General features: G+C 38.9%; 1 protein-coding gene across 10 annotated transcripts in view; it reads left to right on the top strand.

The window, feature by feature from the left end:
• Positions 1-11,927, top strand: part of LOC109579346 (43 kDa receptor-associated protein of the synapse homolog) — a 75,603-nt gene extending 63,676 nt beyond the window's left edge. For 8 of the 10 annotated variants that reach the window (XM_049460425.1, XM_049460428.1, XM_049460429.1 and 5 more), the window contains 7 exons: positions 1,055-1,137; positions 1,190-1,356; positions 1,426-2,088; positions 2,158-2,256; positions 2,316-2,507; positions 2,571-2,770; positions 8,942-11,927. In XM_049460425.1, the coding sequence (XP_049316382.1) occupies positions 1,055-1,137; positions 1,190-1,356; positions 1,426-2,088; positions 2,158-2,256; positions 2,316-2,507; positions 2,571-2,770; positions 8,942-9,377 (1,840 nt within the window). In that variant the 3' untranslated portion in view covers positions 9,378-11,927. Of the gene's footprint in view, positions 1-1,054; positions 1,138-1,189; positions 1,357-1,425; positions 2,089-2,157; positions 2,257-2,315; positions 2,508-2,570; positions 2,771-7,807; positions 7,956-7,980; positions 8,917-8,941 lie in introns of those variants that run through there. The other 2 variants (XM_049460431.1, XM_049460432.1) reach the window with 2 other exon arrangements.
• Positions 11,928-16,746: the final 4,819 nt, after the last annotated feature.

Raw genomic sequence — 16,746 nt, 5'->3', positions numbered from 1 at the left:
CTGTTGTTGTTGTTTTAAGGGTTTGCTAATCCCCGTTAGGATGGTAAGGGTTGTTTGTGTTGTCGTCGAGGTCATCTAACGGTAGGCCCAAGAAACGTGCTGTTTCGACGGGGTCGGACCAAAGGGAGGAAGGTGTTAGATGGGTAGGGTTTGTATCGCATGCAAAGAGGTGGCCAGTGTCATGCGGAGACTCGTTGCATGCAGGACATACATTGGGTATGTCGGAGTCGATTCTGGATAAGTAGGAGCTTAACCTGCTACAGTATCCAGAACGAAGGCCAGTCTGCTTCTCGTTGTCTTTCGCTGCTTTGTAGGCATTCAAAAGCGTTCGCATTTTTTAAACAAGGGCAGCCGCATTAATTGTTGTATCCTGTGGAAACAAATGTAATAAATTTTTACAAAATAACTTTAAAATATTCTTACTGTAAATCCTTGATATATCATGTTCTCCATGACGTTTTCATATGCGAGCTTTTTCTTGCGCACATGCAGGAACTCATCCTTCCTCTCATTGTAGCACTTTAGGAATAGAAGTGTCTCGTACTTCGTCCAAACTTTTCTTTAGCTGTATATAAACGAAATAAATAATTATTTAGTTCGTGAAAAGTTCGTTTACAAATTTAAAAATTCAACTTTTTTTTATATACTTATTTTTCTCTATGTCAAACATGTCGTTGCAATAAATTGAATATCAGGTGATTGTTGTTGCTTGCGTTGCCAACATTTAAGCGAAAATGTGAAATAAGCTAAATGCGTTTTATTTGTCCATGGTTTAGCTATTAGCTTATGGTGGTCAAATAAAACACGGCTATTATAAGCATATCCTTTTCTTTATGTGGTATCAAATGAAAAGAATTTTGAAAATCTTCGATGTTCACATATAGATATACTACTTATTTTCATTAATTATCCCAATATGTATTCATTTAATTTTTACATATTAACGACTCCGGCAGTTTCATTTCTATCGCACGTAGTTCTCTTTTTTCAACCATATTTAATTATGGCTTCTTATATTTCGATCAAATGTAATTAAATGAATCCTCTTGATTAGTATACCGCATAGCCATAATTTATCAGCAACACATTTGCTTGCATCGCCGGATGGTTCACGTTACTTATTGGAAAACTCTAATGGTAAGTAAAGGCAGGGCATAATATGAGCTAACTCAATGAAACTACTTTATAGATCTGAGTCAATTAGATGAAAGCTTTTCACGACTAGCTGGTTGTGGGTCCAGCCCCGATGGCACATCGCTTTGGGCCCGGCATGGAATATCTGCTTCTCATAATTCAATTATTAATTGTTTTTTAGTTTGTCAACGTAGTTTAAAGCAGTATATGGCACGACGAAAAGTAAACAAAGACATAATATTTGCAAAAACAAAAATCATGCTTAATTATAAAAAATTTCAATATTCATAGATTGAAAGAGGTTTGCGCCTTTATGAACAACACAATCAAAATGCTGCGGTACGCATTTGGCGAAGCGCTTTGAAAGCGACTGATCGCCGTGAAGATTGTTTTCAAATACTTGGTTATCTTTATCAGGCCCATATGGATTGGGGTAAATATCGTGAAGCGATAGAATTTGGACATCGGCAATTAGGAATATCTGAAGAGTTGGATTCACCTACAATGCGTGCGGAAACTTATCTAAATTTGGCGAGAGCCCACGAGCGCCTCGGCGGTCTGGAACGTGCCCTCAGCTATGCTCGCCATTCCCTGTATAACGAATGTGGGACCCAATGTCGAACTGGAGGGCTTGTGCATTTGACAGTGGCCCGCGTTTACTTGGAGATGGGAGGATTTTCGCGGGCACTTGAAGGCTTGCAAGGGGCTCATAAGATAGCCACTTCTATAGGTGATCCATCACTTGAGTTGCAGGTATATGTAACGCTGTCTGAGCTGTTCGGTCGTCTGCAGGATAATGATAAGAGCGCAACTTATGCTTCTAAAGCTTATGACTTATCGCGTTCATTACAGCTGGGCGATCTCAATTCGTCACATCATCGTGCTGCATTGTTGAGGATGGCGGCTGCTCTCCGTAAACAAGGCGATCTGGGTGACGCGCATGACTATTGTATGGTGTGTATATTTTGGCAAGGATCCTGTCAATTCATGATAGTTATTACAATTTACTTCACTCTACTTCAGGAAGCTACTCGCCTTGCGTTGATTTCTGGAGATCAAGCAACGTATACGCGCAGCTTACGAATAATGGGTGATATATATCGCAAGAAAGTGGACATGGATGTGAGTTTATATTTAGTTTATATGCAATTTATAAATTTTCTATAAAATTGACCTTCAAGCGCGCTTTTCGGCAATATGAACAAGCTATGGGAACTTCAGCTGCACTAGGCGATCGCATGGCACAAATGGAAGCAATGGATGGAGCAGCGCGCTGTTTAGAATCATTGCGGATACAGCAAAAAATTTGTAATTGCCGGCCACTTGAATTTAATACGCGTTTGCTTGAGGTCGCAAGCTCCATTGGCTCCAAGGTATTTTTAATTTTTCTGAAATTATCCATTTTTTCTTTATTATAATTCTATGCATATGGACAGCTTTTGGTGCGTAGAATACGGAGTCGTCTTGCTCTTATCTATCGTGCTTTAGGCGATGAAGAACAGTACAGTACACATTTGCGGCTGGCGGGTCAAACTGATGTAGCGCTTGGGTTGTTTTGTGGTGCATGCGGTGATACTTTTGGCTTAGAGCCGAACTCAATAGAAGCACTACCATGTGCTCATATCTTACATGCACGGTTAGTAATTAAATGAATTATATATATATATAAAAGTATATATGTATATGCTCTTTAAGAAATTATCATTGCATTGACTTTCAAAAGTATTATTGATATATATGATATTGATTATATGGGGGGTAGGTCACATTTTCGCCCAATTGATTCTGTTTTAGGCACAATAATACATTGTTATGTTATGCGCAAAACATGTTCTGTAATTTTCATTGAGATAATTCAAATATACCATTGTCAGAAAAGAATTGTTCCCGAATTTCAATTATATACCTCACACATAGACCAATATTTTCGGTCAAAAGTCAATTATAGTTATTGGAATTACAATATTCGGTACCTAGATTCTTGAACAGTTTTTGTTTGATTTGGACAATTTTTGGTCAAAAGGTGCCCTATTTTAAGGGAATTATTACTGCAAAAGTTTATTACATTGTATTATTTACTTCCTAATTTGTGTATTGTAAAGTAACTGAATCAAATGCAATTTTAAATTGTGTTTTATGAGAATTAGGGATAGTTGTAGTCGGATTTTGCCTATTTTTACACTGTAACATAGGAATGTTAGAAAAATGATACATACTAAATTTAGTCTAAATTAGTCAGTCGGGTTCCTAGATATGGTATTTCACCAAAAAGTGGGCGGTGTTACGCTCTTTGTCCAATTTTCACAGCAGCTCTCATAAAGTCTTCTCATACCATCTCGGAGGTAAAATTTAATGTCACTGGCGTAAATAGTCATGATTATATTACGCTTTTAGTAGTTTTGAACAGTACCGTTATATGGAAGAGTGAGCGGGGTCATCTTGCGATTTGATCCAATATCACACTGTCGGTAGGAAATAGCGTAGTTACGTAGCAAATTTAGTCGTTGCAGCTTTAGTGGTTTAGGAGATATGTACATTAAGCATTTTAGAGGGCGTGGCCACGCTCACTTTTTCAAAATTTTTTACACACAGGTGCCCCTTGGTACTGCGATCTTCTGTGCCAAATTACAGCTTTATATTTTAATGTCTTCGAACTCGAGGAACCAAGTTTTATCGAGATATCTAGAGTTTTACTCAAGTTACAGCTTGCATGGACGGACGGATGGGCAGACAGACAGTCAACCGGATTTCAACTTTTCTCGCATAGTTTCAGGTGATACGTACAACCGTTAGGTGAACAAAACTATAATAATCTGTAGCAACTGTTTGCAAGAGTATAAAAATAAAATATTTATCCATTCTTCTTCTTCTTAATTGTCGTAGACACCGCTTATGCGATTATAGCCGAGTCAACAACAGCGCGCCAGTCGTTTCTTCTTTTCGCTACGTGGCGCCAATTGGATATTCCAAGCGAGGCCAGGTCCTTCTCCACTTGGTCCTTCCAACGGAATGGAGGTCTTCCTCTTCCTCTGCTTCCCGCGGCGGGTACTGCGTCGAATACTTTCAGAGCTGGAGTGTTTTCGTCCATCCGGACAACATGACCTAGCCAGCGTAGCCGCTGTCTTTTAATTCGCTGAACTATGTCAATGTCGTCGTATATCTCATACAGCTCATCGTTCCATCGAATGCGATATTCGCCGTGGCCAACGCGCAAAGGACCATAAATCTTTCGCAGAACTTTTCTCTCGAAAACTCGCAACGTCGACTCATCTGTTGTTGACATCGTCCAGGCCTCTGCACCATATAGCAGGACGGGAATTATGAGTGACTTATAGAGTTTGGTTTTTGTTTGTCGAGAGAGGACTTTGCTTCTCAATTGCCTACTTAGTCCGAAGTAGCACCTGTTGGCAAGCGTTATCCTGCGTTGGATTTCTAGGCTGACATTGTTGGTGGTGTTTACGCTGGTTCCAAGATAGACGAAATTATCTACAACTTCAAAGTTATGATTGTCAACAGTGACGTGAGTGCCAAGTCGCGAGTGCGACGACTGTTTGTTTGATGACAGGAGATATTTCGTCTTGCCCTCGTTCACTGCCAGACCCATTTCATTTGCTTTCTTGTCCAGTCTGGAGAAAGCAGAACTAACGGCGCGGGTGTTGAGGCCGATGATATCAATATCATCGGCATACGCCAGCAGTTGTACACTCTTATAGAAGATGGTACCTTCTCTGTTGAGTTCTGCAGCTCGAACTATTTTCTCCAGAAGCAGGTTGAAAAAGTCGCACGATAGGGAATCGCCTTGTCTGAAACCTCGTTTGGTATCGAACGGCTCGGAGAGGTCCTTCCCGATCCTGACGGAGCTTTTCGTGTTGCTCAACGTCAGTTTACACAGCCGTATTAGTTTTGTGGGGATACCAAATTCAGACATCGCGGCATAAAGGCAGCTCCTTTTCGTGCTGTCGAAAGCAGCTTTGAAATCGACAAATAGGTGGTGAGTGTCGATTCTCCTTTCACGGGTCTTTTCCAAGATTTGGCGCATGGTGAATATCTGGTCGGTTGTTGATTTACCAGGTCTGAAGCCACACTGATAAGGTCCAATCAGTTTGTTGACCGTGGGCTTTAATCTTTCACACAATACGCTCGACAGAACCTTATATGCGATATTGAGGAGGTTTATCCCACGGTAGTTGGCGCAGATTGTGGGGTCTCCTTTTTTATGGATTGGGCATAGCACACTTAAATTCCAATCGTTGGGCATGCTTTCGTCCGACCATATTTTACAAAGACGTTGATGCATGCTCCTTATCAGTTCTTCGCCGCCGTGTTTGAATAGCTCGGCCGGCAATCCATCGGCCCCTGCCGCTTTGTTGTTTTTCAGGCGAGCAATTGCTATTCGAACTTCTTCATGATCGGGCAATGGAACGTCTTCTCCATCGTCATCGATTGGGGAATCGGGTTCGCCTTCTCCCGGTGTTGTGCTATCACTGCCATTCAGCAGGTTGGAGAAGTGTTCCCTCCATAATTTAAGTATGCTCTAGGCATCGGTAACTAGATCATCTTGGGGGGTTCTACAGGAGTATGCTCCGGTCTTGAAACCTTCTGTAAGCCGCCGCATCTTTTCGTAGAATTTTCGAGCATTACCCCTGTCGGCCAGCTTATCAAGCTGTTCGTACTCACGCATTTCGGTCTCTTTCTTCTTCTGTCTGCAAATGCGTCTCGCTTCCCTCTTCAACTCTCGGTATATATCCCATCCCGCACGTGTTGTGGTCGATCGTAACGTTGCGAGGTAGGCAGCCTGTTTTCTCTCCGCTGCGACACGGCACTCCTCGTCGTACCAGCTGTTATTTTGCACTTTCCGAAAACCAATGGTTTCGGTTGCAGCTGTACGTAAAGAGTTTGAAATGCCGTCCCACAGTTCCCTTATACCGAGTTGTTGACGAGTGCTCTCAGAGAGCAGGAGTGCAAGCCGAGTAGAGAATCGTTCGGCTGTATGTTGTATATCTGCAGCTTCTCGACGTCGAACCTTCCTTGTGTTTGTTGGCGTGCGTTTTTTGCTGCACAGAGGCGGGTGCGAATCTTAGCTGCAACAAGATAGTGGTCCGAGTCGATGTTAGGACCTCGGAGCGCACGCACATCTAAAACACTGGAGACGTGTCTTCCGTCTATCACAACATGATCGATCTGGTTGGTGGTTTTTCGATCCGGAGACAGCCACGTAGCTTGATGTATTTTCCTAAGCTGGAATCTAGTACTACAGATAACCATATTTCGGGCCCCGGTGAAGTCGATCAGCCTCAACCCATTTGGGGAAGTTTCGTCGTGGAGGCTGAATTTACCGACCGTAGTACCAAAGATACCTTCTTTGCCCACCCTGGCGTTGAAGTCGCCAAACACGATTTTTACATCGTGACGGGGGCATCTCACATAAGTGCGCTCCAAGCACTCATAAAAGGCATCTTTGGTCACATCGTCCTTCTCTTCCGTCGGGGCGTGGGCGCAAATCAGCGATATGTTGAAGAACCTCGCTTTGATGCGGATTGTGGCTAGACGTTCATTCACCGCAGTGAATGATAGTACTCGGCGACGGAGTCTCTCTCCCACCACGAATCCCACACCAAACCTGCGCTCCTTTATATGGCCACTGTAGTAAATGTCACAAGGACCTACTCGTCTCTGTCCTTGTCCCGTCCATCGCATTTCTTAGACGGCGGTGATGTCAGCCTTTGTTTTCACGAGGACATCAACCAGCTGGGCAGCGGCACCTTCCCAGTTGAGGGACCGGACATTCCAGGTGCATGCCCTCAATTCGTAGTCCTTATTTCGTTTGCCATGGTCGTCATCAAAAGGGGGGTCTCTCATCCGAGGCTGGTTATGACTATTCACTGGGGTTGTTTTTTTACGTGGCGGGTCCCAAACCCAGCGCACAACCCTATGCAGGGGATGTTTCGCCTTCTCACGTTAGCTCGCCTTCAAACGGATGTTCTTAGGCTACCCAGAGGATACTTGGTCAAAGACCGGAAGTCGTGAGCTGCTTGAGTCACATGTAAAAGAATCGTTTCAGGCCACTCCCAAGTGAATGGCAATCAGAGAACTTTCCTCACTTGCGTGAACTTCTACACATGACTCCATCCTCCATTACGTACACATTATGTGAGCTACTAGTGATCAAGCTATTTATATTGACACCCGGAAAAACTTTACATAATCTCTTTCAATTGAACCCAAAAATAGTCTGGAATTATAATGCATAGAAGTGACATTACTTTGGGACTTTTTCATTGCCTGCCTTTAGGTAGGCAGGTAGGAATGCAATCCTTACAGGCTCAATTTGCGTTTGATGTGCCATTTTTGTACACTATCACCATACCATTAGGTCTTGCTATCTTGTTTCGTCATTCCGTTCAATCTATTTGTTACCCTCAATACAAGTGGCGGTTCAGATCCTCCCAGTTGAAAAGGTTGGTCACATCCCTCAATTGTGGCAAATGTATACTTTGAAAAAGCAAACATAAAACGCATACGCATATACAAGTAGTTATATCTTTGATGCTTTCTGTAGATAAGCATTCGTAGTTTGGTATCTGATAGATTCTATGTATGTTCTACGTCAGGTTTGGGATAGAGCTGGGCATTCACAGAGAAAGTGTAGAACCGTTTCCCTATTCTTTTTCAGTTTGCAGCTGCGGCAAATATTGTTACAGGGCATTCCCATGCTTAACTCATATTCTCGAAATTGTCAATGCCTCGTTATGGTAGCTGTAACTTAGTATATTCTGGATTTAATTAATCCTTAGTATTGAGCTTCGGTTGCACCCGAACAGCTGTAACCGAAACCATTGCTTTTAGGAAAAGGCAAGAGGACAGCTGGTATGATGAAGATTGCCGTGTCGTAGTGAAGAGAAAACAGTATCCTACCTCGCAATGTTACAATCGACCACAATATGATGGGATAGATACCGAAGGTTGAAGAGAGACACATTTGCAAAAAAAGAGAGACCGAAATGTGTGGGTCTAAAGGGATTGACAAGCTGGCCGATAGGGGCAATGCTCGAAAATTCTACGAAAAGATACGGCGACTAACAGAAAGTTTCAATAGCAAGCATCACTTTCAAGCATTCTCTTTTAGAACCCCCAGATGTGATCTAGTGACTGATCATCATACTAAAAACCAGAAAAAAGGAGACTCCACAATTGTGTGAAAGATTAAAGCCTACAAACTGATTGCACTTTATCAGTTTGGCTTTAGTCCTGGAAAATCAACAGCTGACAAGATATTCACCATGCGCCGTATTATGGGAAAAACCAGTGAAAAGAGAATCGACACACACCACCTGTTCGTCAAATTGAAATCTGCTTTTGACAAAACGAAAAGGAGCTGCCTTTATACCGCTATGCCTGGTATCTCAGCACAACTAATACGGTTGTGTAAACTGACGTTGAGCAATACCAAAAGCGGTAGATAATTTCGTTTATATTGGAACAAGGCATCTTAACGAGATTGCACACAATGTTTCTCATATAATAATTTATTAAGACTTAGTTTAAAAAACATTTATGTAGGTAGAAATAAATTGTTAGTGAAATGAAATATTTTAAAAATAATTTTTATTGAATCCTTTGAAAGACAGGACATGTTATTCAAAAAATTTATTATTACAAGTTTCTTCCGATTTGTGTTACATGAAAAAATACATAGCTGGTTTGTTATTTGTGTACTTAAGAATTACGTGGAAAGTGTAATTTTATTTTCTGCCACTGTTACGTAACATACCATATACATATATTTATTTCCTTTATATACATATAGTTGCGCTCATGATCTTTTGCGACGGCGAGAAAAGGGTCCCTCTCGTGCTTGTCCAGCATGTAATAAATTATTGAGCTCACGACTTCATCTTTGTGGTAATGAAAGCAGTTGTGGTCCTGGTTGTGGCAGTGAACCCACTAACACATTAAATATGAATGACGCTGCTGCTGACAGTTTACTGGCAATCGATACGGTCGATATTATGGCGCCTTTTTGTACAGCGAACGGTAGAGTCATACGTAATTCTAATGAAAAGACGATCATCTGTAACGGGTTGACCAGTGCTGCGCCAAATGTTGACAGCACCTCTTTGCTATTGACCACAACTTCGTCACCAAAACCGTTGTACCGGAGTAATTTATCATTGGCATCCCTGAGTTTACGTGCTTCTAGTTTAACTATAGATAGCGCTCGAAATGCCACTTCGTCGGTTTAGAAATGATTGCGATATTATTATGACCAAAATAATCTAGAAATAATGAAATATTAAAAAAGCAACAAACAGATTGTAAAAGAAATAGCTCAAGATACCATAATATAAGTATCCGAGCTCATAAGCACCTAAGTTGCAGAGAAGTCTTTTAAAAATTGCAGGTAATGTTATTAAAAAAGTTGAAAATTCGTGCAAAATGTAATTCAAAACAATGTACCTACTAATAGTCTTAGAAAAAAGAATGATGTAATGAAAGATTAAAGAAGAAAGTGAGGGAGTTAGAGTTCTTTTATTTGTATTTTAAACCAACATTAAAAAATAGAAAGATAGTATGTATATCATTCTTGATCGTATACATAAATGGTGGACATTTCATATCACAATCAGGGATAAAGGGGTGCCGAACTTATTCCATAGTCAGACATTTTCCAATGTAGCCAGATCGAAAAAAAAATAATAATTTTGGGGAATTCAAAATAAAACACCCAACATTTATTACGATGAAAATTATTATATATTCGTTTAATTTATAGAGAAACAATTTATTATGACTATTTTTATGATTTTATGGTAAATTAAAACAACTGATTTTTGAGCTTTCAATACAAAATAAAGGGATTTGAGCTTAATATCTATCAATTAATAAAGGTTTTCAATAATTTTCCAGTGAAAATTAATAATTTGATGCATAATTTTACAAAACATTTACATTTAAATTTCTTTATATTTAATTTTCACAAATCCCTCCGTTCACATATATATTTCTGGTAGAATTTCAATCTGGTCGTTCAAAGTGCCTACCCGATCAGTCACCTGCCAAAGGCGAGTCTTTATCGCTGGTACAAATGTGCAAGTTGACGACAGCAATACCCTGATACATGGAACACATAGGCGACGACAAGCGACTGTCCAATATAAAAATACTCAAGTTCTTATAACCAAATTTCGCAAAACTAAAAACATTTCTAATTTTGCCGACGACATTGGGCAGCTGAAAACTAGTCTAAAGTTATTTTACCGGCAGAATACAGAAATTGCTTTGATATATTATTTTTATAACAAATTAAATACTATTTATATATTTTGTGCACACAAAATTTCACTATGATCAAAATATTTAAATGTTATTCAAGTGAACGGTTTTAGTACAGCAACAAAGAAGTTGTGTACATCAGCTTTTTGATACCTATGTCGCTGGCCTCTTCAAAATGTTCAAGAGTCTGGCTTCAAGACGACATTTGCATACAAGAAAATTTCTCTGTAGTGCAGTCATTTTTTGTTCAAAACATTACGCCTTATAGTTCAGTCGTTGTCGAGATGAAATTAACATCGCCCATTGTAGTGCCGCTAAACCAAATGTGCGTGCTCTGCACGAAGTTCTGTATTATTATGAATGCATTTTTTGTAATGAAAAACATTTTGTGTTTTAGGTTATTTAAAGACAATAAGGTATTTATGTTCGAACATAATTCGTTTAATCGTAATATATACAAAGTCAACAAAAAAGCATAGAATTGCTTGTTTTACGAAATAATAAAAATATACTTATTGGACGGTTACATAGGTCTCAGGGGGTGTCTTTACTTTCGTGCTTTCTCGCTCTCAACTGATATCACGGGCACCTCAAATTGCTAGTTTGCATTTCTTAATAGGGTCCATTGCCATATGATAATCAACTGTTTCATGTAAAAGGAAGAATAATAATCCAAGAAGTTAAGTAAAATCGCAGAAGAAGATATTTATTATATAAGTAAGTGTTCGCATCTTATTAGGTCCGCACTAAAGACGCTGGAACTAGCAGAAGTAAAGCAAGGAATCCCGTATGGATGAATATATATTAATAAATAATAAAATTATGGAATTTCAATTCTGGTGTCATTGATCTACTACTTGGTTAAATTAACTGATATTCCCTTTATAAATATTTATTATTAACTCTATTTTAAATATATTTCATTTTCTTGAAAGTGGTCAGTGTAATTCACATGTGTAATTATTTTCTTTATTAACTCTTTCTCTCTCCCTTTCTTTTGAAGTTAGTGTTTTGTGTGCTTCCTTTAATGTCTGTCTTAGGCAAACTACTCAACTATAGTTAGTAAAATGTACATTAATTTTAACTCTATGAATAGTTTCAATGGTTTAAAGCTAAATAAATATGAATTAATGTTAAGCGATTAGTACCTTAAAATATTGTTAACAAAATATTGAATAAGTTACCTATATACAAAACTTAAGAAAAAAGTTGACGAAGAAATTGAATGAAAATATTTACCTTAAGCAATTCAATCTAATCAATTTATGAGCTACATATCATTGATTTGCCTACAAAACTTTGTTTTAATGATTATTATTATATCAACATAGATATTGGAAAAAATTTCCAAAAATTCAAAAATAATAATTTTAGTTAAAAGAGGATATGGCATGATCAGGGATTTAGCTGTTATAATTATTGTGTTTCAAACAGGTCGAGGTCAAATTATGATCAATACAATATACAATCTCCACCAAGAAAAACGGAATTAAAAATGGTCATTACGCCTCTAATAACTATGGATTGGATGTAATATTTCTATTTATTGCAGATGGGAAAATCGAACCAGTGCCATGCACAAAAAATATCGGTAAAAACATTAACTTTAGCTCCAGCTATGTGTAATACCAGTGGCGGATCCAGAAAAAATTTTTGGGGAGTGTTTTGCGAAAAGTTGTATTACTCAACGTGTTTTTAATATAGCAGTTCCCTCGCGAAAATTCAGTTATTATAGGACACGTTTTGTCTTGTATACAAAAATGGGTATAAGGATAGTTGAATTGCGAAAAATCATATTATGCTGTTGAAAAGAATGAGTTAATTATGCAACTTGACAAATATTTATGCACGTGATAATGATGAATACAGGGGAGGTTACAGTGCGCTTGGGTGCATATGAATATTTTCGCAACCAAGCTTCTTTCGTAATATTATTTTTCACTGAGTTTAGGGGGTGTTTTAACACCAAAACCCCCCCCGTGGATCCGCCACTGTGTAATACCTTTCACAAATAAGAAAGTTTTCAATAAACTACTAACAAAAATTTAATTTAAAATATTTGTTTTTTCACTTTATTTTGATTTAATATCGAAAAATAATCAAAGTTTTTAATCAGAAATTCTCTTCTAAAATTGTTTCTTCATTGAAAACTCTACTTTATGATGGAGTTAAAAAACTAATGCTCGTATAACTGTGGTAGCCGGTTCATGCCTTTTTTTATTTAATCTACTGCTATTTCGTAGTAACAGCATTAGCTTTTCTGAATAGTATAAACGTTTATTTTAAAGTAACTTTATTACTAACTCTACTTGTGTTTATCCCTATATTACGCATATAGAATATAATTGCGCGAATACAGTTGCCATTCGAAAACAGAAAACCAAACTTAACATTAACGAGAACATCGTTTAGCTATCGGAAGCAATTGTGTTTTTTTCGAATATTTATTATAGTAAGTAGAAGTGTTAAAATCAGGAAACTGCTCAAGAGCAGTTGTATACATTATTTTTTGAATTTCATTTGAGTTTAAATACATGTAATATCTTTAGAGAAAATCTGTTTTCTATCTAAAAGTAATATTTGTTTCTAGTGCTTTCCAAAATGTAAACTCATGGAAGTTGTTACTTGTTACATGTATATAGTATATTTTTTATACCCTCGTAACATATTGCTACACAATAGTTTCGTTCACCATACGGTCGAAATCGGACTATAACACTTTAATTCCGAACATGTAGATTAATGCTGTTTTTTACTCAAAATGTCGGAGAAGCCCTGAGGGGGAATTCAGAGATTCTTTTTTTTGGATAATTGTGAGTTTGATTTTAATCCATTTGGTTTCTTTGAACAGTGCATGTTGAATTTATGAGCAATATTTTTATAAGCCGATTCGTAGTTGTTTATTATCCCGTATTGTAGACCGCGGATTGTAGGAGCTCGAGATAATTGCTCTCAAAAGATCAAGTGGGTCATACCATCCATTAAATATTCGGCGCGATTTGAGCTCGTTTCCTTACTCTGGAAAACATGCACAACTGCGAGGGCATTTCAAATCATTGTTTAATGCTTAAGTGCAATACGAACTAGCTTCTACCTCATTTCTTGTCTGTCGAGGAATCATGGCTCTCCGAATAAGTCGATTGCAATATCGAATTTCTTTTAGCTTTATAACATTACTTCAACTATACTCATATTATATAACAGTTGTGTAATGTGATAAACAAAAGCAAATGCAATAGAGTAAGAAGGAGTTGAGGTTTGAAAAATATAATTTTGAAATGACTAAATTATAAAACTCTGTAAAATCTCGATAAATTTGTATAATATAGTTTACCATTATCTGCATTGGCAATTTGTTATAACTTTTAGAATAGAAAAATTAGTTCGATGCTAATAAGAAATAAGTACGAATCTTGAACAGGGGTGAAAAATCATAAACTGCTGAATCTAAAAAGTGTTAAGAACGCAATAATATTACTATAAAAACGCTAATGGTGCCGCCAGATATTGCTCTTTCTGGGCTTTCTTTCTTTCAGTTTGCTTCCGACCTTGCCTTTCAAAATATTTGCAAACGGATTTCGTTCAAAATATGACACTGTACAGCAAGTAAATATTCCCTAACGGCGTATAAAGCGGCTTATGCGGTCAAAGCCGAGTTAACAACAGCGGACCAGTCGTTTCATTTTTTCGCTATTTGGCGCTAATTCGAGATACCAAAAGCAGCCAGGTCCTTTTCCACCCGGCAGGCACTGAATCTAAAATATTCAAAGCTGGAGTGTTCTCTTCCATGTGGACAACATGACCTGGCCAGCCTAGCCGATGTCCCTTGATTCGCTGAACTATGTCAAAGTCGTGATATACCTAGTAAACTCAATGCGCCATCGACTGACGCAATCGCCGTTGCCAATGCGTAAATGACCATATACATATCTTTCGCAAAACCTTTCTATCGATCATTTCTTAGGTCGACTCATCAGATAATGTATTGCCCATGCCTCTGCACCATATGGAGGGATGGCAACAATGAGGGACTTGTAGAGTTTGGTATATGTTCGTCGAGAGAGGACTTTACTTTTCAATTGCCTACAACTGTTGGCAAGATCGATTTTGCGTTGAATTTCAAAGCTGATATTGTTGTTAGTGTTGATACTGGCTCCAAGATAAACAAAATTATCTACGACTTCAAAGTTATGACTATCAACAGTGACGTGCAAGCCAAGTTATAGAAGATTGTACCTTCTCTCGTCGGGCATGCTTTCATCCGACCATATATTGCCAAGCTGATGCATGCACCTTGTCAGTCTATCGGCCCCTGCCGCTTTGCTGTTAGTCAGACGGGTAATTGTTAGGCAATGGAACATCTATTCCGTCGTCATCGATTGGGGAATCGGGTTGGCTACCTCCAGTTGTTACACCTTCAGTGCCGTTCAACAGGATGGAGAAGTGTTCCTTTCATAACTTCAGTATGTTCCGAATATCAGCCACAAGATCACCACTTTAGGACCCTATAAGAATACGCTCCATTCTTGAAATCAAATATTAATTGTCGTATATTTTTGAGCTTTGTCGGTCAGATTCTCAAGCTCTTCATACTCTCTAATTTCGGTTTCTTTCTTTTTTAGTCTACATACGCGTCCTTGCGAAAACCAATGGCCATCAGACAGTTATACTGAGTTGCTGATGAGTGCTCTTAGACGGCAGAAAGTCGAGTACAAAAATGATTCGCTGTTGGTTGTGATTGTAGCTTTTCGATCTCATACCTTCCCTGTATTTGTTGACGGGAGTACTGTGTTGCACAGAGGCGTGTGTTGCTCCTCGCTACAACACGATACAGGTCCGAGTCGATGCTAGGTTCTTAGGGCGTACAGACACTGGAGAAGTGTCACTTTATCACAACATGATCGTTCTGGTTACGAACTTCTCAACCCGGAGTCAGCCAAGTAGCTGGATGATTTTTCATGTGGTGAAGTCGAGTACTACGAACAACCTCACTTCGGGCCCCTGCGGTATCGATCAGTCTTGACCCATTTTGAGAGGTTTCGCAATGGAGTTTGAATTTTCCGATTCCAAAATATGCCTTCTTTAGCCCTCCTGGCGTAAAAAGTGAGACAGAATTTTTACAGTGGGGTGAGGGTAGTTGTCATAAGCGCGCTCCAGCCGCTTATAAAAGGTATCATTGGTCATATTGTCCTTCTCTTTCCTCGGGGCGTGGACGCAAAACAGTGTGTTGTTGAAAAATCTTTGCTCTGTTGCGGATTGCCAGGACACGACGACTGAGTCTTTCTCCACGAATTCCACGAATTCCACACTGAATGTGCGCTCTTTTATATGGCCGCTGTAGTCAATGTCGCAAGAGCCTACTCGTCTCCATCATTGTCCCGTCCATCGCATTTCTTGGACGGCGGTGATGTCAGCCTTTCCTTTTACGAGGACATCAACCAGAGAGCCATCGGCACCTTCCCAATTTAGTAACCGGACATTTAAAGGATATGTCCTTAAATCAAAGTCTTTATTACGTTTGTGTGGTCGTCATCAAAAGTAGTGTAGTTCATCCGAAGCTGTTGTTTCCTTTTCATGAGGTTTGGTTTCTACGTAGCGGGTCCCAACCCCAGCACGCAACCTCGCTAGGAGAGTAGTAAAAAGCTTTATACACATTTATATAACGAGTCGCTTGCTTCCGAAATTAGACTTCAGCCAACACTAAAATAGAATAAGTCGGTGTGTCTCCACAGAAGCTTCTACTCTTTTAGCCGCGACCCTTGCCTCGATAAGCTACCGCATCTTACACAAGGTTTACTTACGTTTCCAGAGTTCGCGGCGAGAACGAAAAAGGAGAAATTGGTTATGGTCCTAAAACTGTAACTGTTTATCGAGAGCATAACTATATCCCATTATATTATATTAAAATAAATAAACTAATTTCCAAGAGTGACTGCTCTTACAAAAATTTTTCGTCGTACTTGATTTGGATAGTCGAATTTTTTTCCAATGTCTGACTGCATCTTTATATTTATAAGCAATATGTCACTAAAATAAAACTAGTTGTCACATAAAAATCTTGAGTTCGTGTACAAGAAAGTTTCTCTTTTAATACTTGGTTGTTGGTTGGAAAGGTAGGCGCAAGAGCGACAGGCCCCAGGCGGTCGAACTTAGGCCATTATTTTAGGCTTAAACTTTAAGGTAGGTGCTCTGTAATAAACCTAACAATATTACAAAGCTCCCTTTTGAGTAGAAGTATAAGGTTTTTGATCTGCCTACCATCAACACTTTCCCAAAGTAACTTTATGGTATGCCCAGATGAAGTTAACCGAGCTGAAACTTCCTTCTGAGTATGGATTA

This window comes from Bactrocera dorsalis, chromosome 6, assembly GCF_023373825.1.
Source record: "Bactrocera dorsalis isolate Fly_Bdor chromosome 6, ASM2337382v1, whole genome shotgun sequence".
In the NCBI taxonomy this organism is placed as follows: domain Eukaryota; kingdom Metazoa; phylum Arthropoda; class Insecta; order Diptera; family Tephritidae; genus Bactrocera; species Bactrocera dorsalis.
Note: the sequence above shows the minus strand (reverse complement) of the source record. Positions and strands in the feature narration are given on the sequence as shown.